Genomic DNA, 8826 nt, shown 5'->3' with positions numbered 1-8826 from the left:
TACAGGCATGCGCCACTACGCCCGGCTTTTTTTTTTTTTTTTTTTTTAATATTTGTAGAGATGGGGTCTCCCTATATTGTTGCCCAGGCTGGCCTGGAACTCCTGGGCTCAAGCGATCCTCCCACCTCCCAATCCCCGTGCTGGGATTACAGTATGAGCCACCTCGCCTGGCTGCAGTATCTTATTTTTTACTCTGTTCAACACTGACCCCACACCCCTTTAGATGCTCGCACCCATACGCTCTACCTTTCACATATAATTTTCAGATTAAGCAAAATACAGTTTATTCCACTTAATAAGAAACATCGCCTTCCAGATTTGTCTTTGAATTTGTAGTCGTTCCGATTATAATTTGAGTTCTCAAACATTTGAGTTACACAGTCTCTTGGTTCACTCGACAGGTGTTTAAACAGGTGTGCGTGGGTCTTACTACTTTAGCTCTCAGAGCCGGTCTTGTTTGCAGGTTCACAGGTAGCGCACCTCGCTGTCGCTCCCACCCCACCCTTAGTAACAGGGTTTGAGCAGGACCCTGGGGTGGGCGCTGCTGTTTCAAGCTCATTCGCCCAAGTACACCTTTCTACCTACCTTCCCTATCATCAGAGAGGTGACCTGACCCCAGCACGTGCGAGCTTGTCACGTTGGGTAAGTTCCAGAACCTTTTGGAGCCAGGATTCTCTTTCAGGGCCCTGGGCCCTGAGCTCAGCTAATGGGATCCGCGAGGCTCCAAGCGCAGGCGAAATGGGGGCGTGTTCCTTTAAGGCGGAACCGGGCGGGGAGTGGGGCGCCCCCGCGGGCACAGCCCGAGCCGCACCTGGGGCCCAATTAGCCTGGAGCGCGGCCGGGTGTGTTGAACGTAGCAACCGCGGGCGTCTGGCGTCTGGGGCGGGCGGCGGCCGCGCCTCCCGGGGCTCCTGGTCCTTCGGCCCTCGGGGGTCTCGCGGCGCTGGGACGAGGCGGGGCTGCTCCCCGCAGCCGGGGCGCTCGGCGGGCGGACCCGGACCCGGGAAAGGCGACCCCAGCGGCGCGGAGCTGAGCGCCCTGGGCGGTTCCTCGGGGAGGAGAGGGAGGCAGGGGCCTCCGGGGCTTCGGGTGCGGGGACCCCAGGCTCCTCGCCCCCGCCCGGGCCGCCTCGGCCGGATCCCCGCGGTCTGGACTCTCGGGCGGCGGCGAGGACGGCGTGTCCACTGTCGAGGCATGAAGGCGGCTGTGCTGGACCTTGGGTCTCTCTTGGCCAAACTCTTCGAGACCTCGACGGCGCCCCCCGCAGGCCCCTCCTCCAGACCCTCGGGAGGTGCTGCCGCTGCAAGGTCGGGGGGCTCCAGGGCGAGCACCCCGCTGGGCACCGCCCCGACCCCGACCCTCCTCCGCGCCCTGGCTCCCGACTCCCCCTCGGCCTCGCGGCGGGCGCCCGCCCCGCTGCTCCCCGCCTCCTACTCCCGGGGCTCCACCGCCAGCCGCCCCGCGGGAGCAGCGGGGACCCTGCTCTCGTGGCCCAGTAGCCCCAGAGCGGCTAAAGCCTCGCCCCAGCCCCCCACTCCCTCCGGCGGGGGCTGCTCCCCTGCACGCCTGGTGGTCCCAGCGCGGCCGACCCCGGGCCCCGGCGGGGCCTGGGCCGCGCTCCCCCGGAACCCGCGCCAGCTTGGCCCCGGAGAGCGAGAGCCCGGCGCCTACGTGGCCCCCGGGGCTGGCCCCAGAACCCTGTTCCTTACCCTGCCGGACATCGGCGAGGAGGGGGCCTCGGACGGCGACTCCGGGGATGGCGAAGCGTGAGTAGCAGCGTGGTCCGGGCGCGTATACCTTTTGCTGGGACCCCCGACCCCTTCGCCTGCCGCACTCACCTTCGCAGGTACACTTTAGGAAATGAAATACTTGTAGTAACTTCCATAAACCCCAGACACCCTCCTTGCACGTTTCCTGGATCCTTACTCCTTGGCTTTGCGGGCTTTCAGGCATAAGCTGTGACATGCTTTGTCTAACTTTCTCAGAATGAATCCTAAGGGGGCTTGAAGGAAAGGACAGAATTTTGTTTCTCTTCTACCAGAAGCATTGCTACTTAGAGCGTTTGTTTGGTTTTCTTAGGGACTTTTTGAAGTTCCTTTCTTTCTCTCAGAATATAGTAGGTATGCAGGGAAACAGAATGCACACGTCTGCAGCAAGTGTTTTAAGAAATGGTGAGACCTTGTGCTTTCCTGATTTCTAAGGACCAGCCCCTAGTCTTATCCCAAGTGGAATGGGTCTCCTTTGTGTGACATCTAGTTAATTTATATATGCCTAACACCATCTGACACAAATGGAATTGTAATGGCCAGGACATGTCTGATTATTACCTTAGAGCTCCTGAGAACTTGCCACAGTGCCCTGAGTTACTGCAGAAACATTGACTTCATGGGAACATTTTCACTGGGAATCGGAAGCCACTTCCCTAAACACACACACCCCCACACAACACCCCTTTCACTTCCGAGAGTCGTGATAAAAACATTGCTGTTTTAAAATGTGTTTTAGAACTAAGATGAGTTTTAATTTTTAAAGAGTGGAGCATATTGTTATTCTTGAGTGGGTAAATTTTCATCCTGAATGCTGCAAAGAAATAGCGAAATGGTCGAAGACAAATGAGCCAATTCGCAGACTGGGGTTTCTGCGTTGTAATCTAGTGAGGCCATTCCCTACTCCCTTCAAAAAATCCTGAGTAATTTTTGCATTCATACTGATCCTGACTCATTCACAATTTAAATAATCACAATTTCACAAAATTGCATGATACTCATGTCAATATGAAAATAAGCGGCCGGGCACGGTGGCTCACGCCTGTAATCCCAGCACTTTGGGAGGCCAAGGCGGGCGGATCACGAGATCAGGAGATCGAGACCATTCTGGCTAACACAGTGAAACCCCGTCTCTACTAAAAATACAAAAAATTAGCTGGGCGTGGTGGCGGCGCCTGTAGTCCCAGCTACTCGGGAGGGAGGCTGAGGCAGGAGAATGGCGTGAACCCGGGAGGTGGAGCTTGCAGTGAGCCGAGATCGCGCCACTGCACTCCAGCCTGGGCAACAGAGCGAGACTCTGTCTCAAAAGAAAAAAAAAAAAAAAAAGAATAAGCAGTGAAGCAAAAGGTTGTTCCCACTCATTAAAAAATACTATATTATGACATGTTTATCGGCTGATTGTTTTCCCTAAAATTATCAGTTAATTGCTTTTGGAAAACTCACTGGAATACATATACCTGAGGAATTAGACCATTGTTATTGGCAACTGGTCCTTAACATTTATGCAATTAATGTTTTATGAGCAAACAGATCTACACACTGACCTTAAACGCTAGTCTTAGTGCTTTTAACAAATAGGCACTGAAATATGCAGCATGGCCAGTGAAAGAACTGGTATTAGTTTCAATTCTTGAACATATTAGCTCATGTTTATATTGTGCAAATATTTGCCATAGACACTTTTTGAATATCACTGCATTTGGCATTATTTACATAAGAGATTATTCTGAATTAACAAATGCATTCAATTTTACGGACAATGAAGAAATTGAATTTTTAAATTATTATTATTTTTTGAGATGAGGTCTCCCGCTCTCACCCAGGTTGGAGTGCAGTGGTATGATCAGTGTTCACTGCAGCCTCAACCTCCCAGGCTCAAGCGATCTGATTCTTCTGTCTCAGACTCTCGAGTAGCTGGGATCACAGGTGTGAGCTGCTAGGCCTGGACAATTTTAAAGATGTTTCTGTGGAGACGGGGTCTCCCTGTGTTGCCCAGGCTGGTCTTGAACTGCTGGCCTTAAGCAGTCTTCCCACCTGGGCACAGCTGGGGTTATAGGCATGAGCCACTGCATCTGGCCATGAAATTGGATTTTAGGTAAGTGCCATGAGAAGTAATATTCACAGCTAGGTGCTCCTGAGTTTGTGTGCTCCTACTGTCTGCAGCTGCAGGTAAAGGCACACACAGGCAGGAAGCAGACTGGCCTCTGAGCACATACCATTTTTCCTTTCAGATCCACGGCTACTCACGTTCCCTTCCTCTCATCATACCCCACTCCTTTTTCAATCACTGAAACATAGGAGACGAAGGGGAAGGAAGAAAGTATTAAGGTCACTTTTCTTTCAATACTACAGACTGCACCTTGAAGGATTTTTTTTTCCCTCCTGGATTTCTGCGGTGGTGATTTATAACACCGAATAAACAAACATAAGACAATGAATTTAAATTTGCTCCTACCATCTCATCTGTCACTTGGCAGATAGCTGCTGCTGTTGGCCTGCGTGGTTAGTATTAAAATCAGGAATTTAAATTTCAAAAGCCTGGGAACATGGAAAGGGAGAAATGGATAATGTCAGAGAAAAAGAAAAAGAGTGATGAGAGAGAATGTGAACGCCTATAAAGGAAACGTAAACCTATCTGTAAGAAATGTGGATCTAATTTTAAGGCTGTGGCACTGAATTCGAAAGGAAAGCCCTACTAACAGTTTATACTTATTTTGACAATAACGCATACATTTTACATTTGCCTGATTCTGTACTTGGCTTAAAAAAAAAAAAAAAAAACCTCAAAGTAGTGAAATTAACTTGAGTTGGAAAATATGCAAACTCTCCTGCAATTTAGAGGCTTTTTTCCCCAAACAAAGGTGCTGAATAGCAGCAGGGGTTTTTAATCTGACCCGAGAATTCGAGAATTCTGCAAGTGAAAGGCCCATGGAACGGAGGCTGCCCCTTTTGCTCCACAGGACATACTGGCTGCACATCTGAGCCAGAGCCAGAGCCAGAGGCAGAGGATACTGAGCTGTCTTTTTTCACCTCACCGTCCTGCATCCCTAGATGTGTGATCCAACACCTTTGATCTTCACCTTGGCTTCCCTGTGCATTTCATGTATATATTATGCCTCAGTGTTTTTCGGTCTCACTCACCCCTCTTCACTACCTCTTTTCACACTTCTGGTTTGAACCACACAATACACCTTGTAAAGGTCTTATTCTCTTATTTGTTCTGCAAATCTAAGAATTCCTAGCAATACGTAGGGTGGATAGATTGGTAATTGCTGTGTATGAATGTTGGTAGAGTGTAAACTTCTAGTCAGGAAATATTTATAGCTTGTATAAGTCATGGTTGTTAGCAAGCATATACTCTTTTTTTTTTTTTTTTTTTGAGTGATTGAGTCCCATTGTTAAAATAACATTACTGTGGATACATTGCAGTGGCTGCTTGAATGGCTTGTCAGCATGGCTGGCCGTAAAGTGACTGGAGGGACTCATCTTGATTCCTCTGACACTGAGGCAGCCTCGAATGTGATGAAGCCTGTAGACCCGGAAACCAGACAAAGTGGATTCCACCTCAAACCAATTGCTAGCGGAGGAATTCTGGGCAGGTTTTTCATTTTTCCCTAGCTGTACTTTTTCTTTCATGATAATATGGAGGCAATAATACTTTCTGCATAGAGGTGCTCCAGAAATTAATTGAAATAATATATTAAGTAACATATGGCGAAATGCTAAAAAAAGTGTTATCTATTACTACCTGCTTCTTGGCAGAGAAATGAAAATTGAGAGCCATATTTTATTGAAAGAAACATTCTAGACTGAGAGAGAAAAATGATTCTTTATATTTAGCATGTGACTGTAATAAATGGCATCTTTTAGTTCAGTTATTTGGGAGAACAAATTATTGTACATGCCAATCTTTCATCATTACCTTCCCTGCGTGACTTACAGAAGATAAGGGTTAGCTTAATTAACATTGCCACGGAGCGCTGTGTAACGCCCAGAAGGAAATGCATTTACCACTCTGGGATCAAACGTTTAATCTGCAGAATAATCAGTAGCATCACAAATCGTACGTTTGGGTAGTCCTTGTCTTTCCTCCACGGAAACCCTGTGATTTATATTCACATCTTACGTCCATTATCAGACTATAAACTCTTTGTCCGGTGACACTTAAGGGAACGCATGCCCATGAAGGACACTTAGCAAATATTTATTGAATGGATGAAGAAAATATTTTCTTGCTCATATACCCACTGTCTTGGGTTTCTAATCTTACAAGAACCCAGGGGCAGTTTCAGTGTCTTCCTTTCAGAATAATTATTGTCTTGGGGCTCTTTGTTTCATTGTCTGGAATTTTTCCAAAGTCAGTAATGTTTTCTGCCGGGACTTAGCATTTCTCAGGGATGAACGGGGAGCTCAGTGTACAATTGTCATGTGACCGTTACTTTCATTAAAAGTAATAATTCAACTTGGTTTTCCATTTCAAGTATTTGCTTAAACCCAAGAAAACAATTTTGTTCTGTCTTATGCAGTAGACTTTTGCTGTAAATTATCCTCTTTCTTTGTTGTTATATTTCAATCTTTTTTTTTTTTTTTTTTTTTTTTTTTTTTCAGAGTTTCCCCCTGTCACCAGGCTGGCTGGAGTGCAGCAGCGCGATCTCGGCTCACTGTAACCTCCGCCTCCTGGGTTCAACTGATTCTCCTGCCTCAGCCTCCTGAGTAGCTGGGATATATTTAAATCTTGAACACTGTATTTGAGTTAGCAGTTATATGTTTTTTTGGCTGTGTGTTTAAAGAACACATTTTGAGTGTTTTCTAATTTCTTATCCAACAAGTATGGCCCTTGACTTGTGCCAAGCTCATAATGGCAGTCCTATGGGAGTTGAAGGCTTCAGCGTTGTGTGATCCTAACAGCTCATGTAAATTAGCATAGCTTTTAAAGCACAGACTGAAGTCAGATTGAATTTGATTCACATCTCATTTTATGATTCTTCTTAGAATGCTAACTAGGCATTCACATTAGGTACTTAACCTCTTTAAGCTTAACCTTCTCATTCATAAAATGGGAATTAATAATAATGCCTATTCAAAGAGATGTTGTAAGGATTAAAAGAGATTATATATACAAACTTGTCTCTGCGGTGGCTGGTACATAAGCACTCGATAAATAGCTGTTCTATTACGTGATACTCATTATTCTAAATATATTTTTATTTATTACCTACAGTCAGCATCTTTTGTACAAAATACAGTTTATTGCTAGGATCTGCAGTGAAGGCTGATGCATTCATTGTCAACCTGTATTATATCTTTTCCATCTAAGATCCACATGGAGCTAGATTTTTGAGTAATCAGGGAAAGAACTGGAATGGATCTTATCAAAAAGCAGGAAAAATAAGATAAATGATCCAAGAGTGGTTTCAGACACTGCTGTGAGCACACAGCTAAGAGAGAAGAGGAGGCCCGGAGATGATGCTGAGGGAGGGGAGGTGTCAGGGGTCTGAGTTCTAAAGAATATCCAAAAATGGGGCACATGGACACCTGGGGCTTGGGAGGGCACTGTAGGAGACCAAAGCAGTGTGAGCAAATGCATGGAGGCACAGAGTCACATGGCACGAGGCTTTCCATTTTGTTAGGAGCACAGCTTTTGTGAAAAGCGTTAAAACTACGGAGAGCCTTGGATACTGGGCTCTGTTTAGTAAACACTGGAAAGCCACGGTTTAGGTAGAGAAGTGGCAGGAGCAGGCTGCGCTTTAGAAGGGTTGAGCTAATACGCAGGAAGCTAGTAGGAGGCTCTAGGAATAAACACCTGAGAGGTATGGAGCCTAGGAATGAACACAGTGAAAAAAATAGCGAACTGACAAATCTCACGAGACTGGCAACACATAGGTGAGACTGAGGAAGTCAGAGGAAGTGCTGAAGATGATGTCGTGTGGCCGGGAGGAGAGCGCCACTCATAAAGGGGGGACCACAGAAGGTGTGGGTTTGTCACGCAGATGAGGCCTTCCCTCTGGGATACACACCTTGAGTTGAGGTCTAGGAAAGCATCCAGAGAAGGGACCTGGCACGGGGCTGGACATCCATGGTGGAATGTGGCAGGAAGTTAAGGACTGGGAGTATAAACAGGCAGCTTTGCATATACAGGTGATGGTGAACACACACAGTGATCACAAACTATACAACAGATGACATCACACGCCAAGCAAGGTAGGAGCGCTCCTTACTGTTGCTGCAGGTGCTTCAAGACCCTCTAAAATGAGGGGCATCTCCTTTCTCTGCTGGAACAGTGCTTCTCAATGTGTGTGCCATTAGCTACCTGCTAGCAGTTACCATGTGCCTACTTGTTCCCTGTCCACGAAGAGGTAAGTACAGAAAGGGAGAATAAGCATTTAGAAATTTTATAGCAATTGGCAGAGGAGCTTTATGTCTGTTGACTCTAATAATTAAACATTTGGATTCACATTTGTATATTGTTTTTACCATTTTATTTTTCTATTTTGATTGTATTTTAAAAGTATTTACATACAATAAATTGGAAAAATGATCCGACACTACACATAGTTTGAAGACCACTGAGGTAGACTTTATTAAGATACCTTTAAACCACACTGAGCAAAACATTTCAGGACACCAAGAAAAAAACAGCCAAATGTAACATTATCTTTTACTGTCCTTAAAATACCGGGCTAAGCAATATTCTAATAGTATCCTCTGATTGCAGATGAGATTCTTTAAATTGTTCAGACGATCTGGAGTTGAGGATGTGCCTGGTTCACAGTGTCTTTGAGCACTGCGGTCATCAGATGCAGCCTCCAGCCAAGCACCCACTGTCTGGGAGGAGGGAGTTTCCCACTCTTATTCCTGCTTTAATCCTAGCTTGTCAGTTTTTGTTTTGTTGTAACATAAAAACCATGGGGAGTAGAGTCTATTGCTTTCTCTCAGAATAAACCTTTGGATCATTCACTGTGAGGAGGGACAAAGGAAAGTGAAAATGCTAGGGAAAAAAATACCGGTTAACATTTACAAATACCATGCCACATATCCTGAAAAAAATACCGGTTAACGT

At 46.2% G+C, this 8826-nt stretch overlaps 1 protein-coding gene across 2 annotated transcripts in view; it reads left to right on the top strand.

Annotated features, from left to right (window-relative positions):
- Positions 1-260: 260 nt before the first annotated feature.
- The window catches only part of FAM149A (family with sequence similarity 149 member A), a 67723-nt gene continuing 59157 nt past the window's right edge, over positions 261-8826 (top strand). The window contains exon 1 of one of the 2 annotated variants that reach the window (XM_031935289.1): positions 261-1766. In XM_031935289.1, coding sequence (XP_031791149.1) covers positions 739-1766 — 1028 coding nt within the window. In that variant the 5' untranslated portion in view covers positions 261-738. The remainder of the gene's footprint in view (positions 1767-8826) is intronic. The other variant, XM_026456071.2, reaches the window with a different exon arrangement.

This window comes from Piliocolobus tephrosceles, chromosome 3, assembly GCF_002776525.5.
Source record: "Piliocolobus tephrosceles isolate RC106 chromosome 3, ASM277652v3, whole genome shotgun sequence".
NCBI classification, from domain to species: domain Eukaryota; kingdom Metazoa; phylum Chordata; class Mammalia; order Primates; family Cercopithecidae; genus Piliocolobus; species Piliocolobus tephrosceles.
Note: the sequence above shows the minus strand (reverse complement) of the source record. Positions and strands in the feature narration are given on the sequence as shown.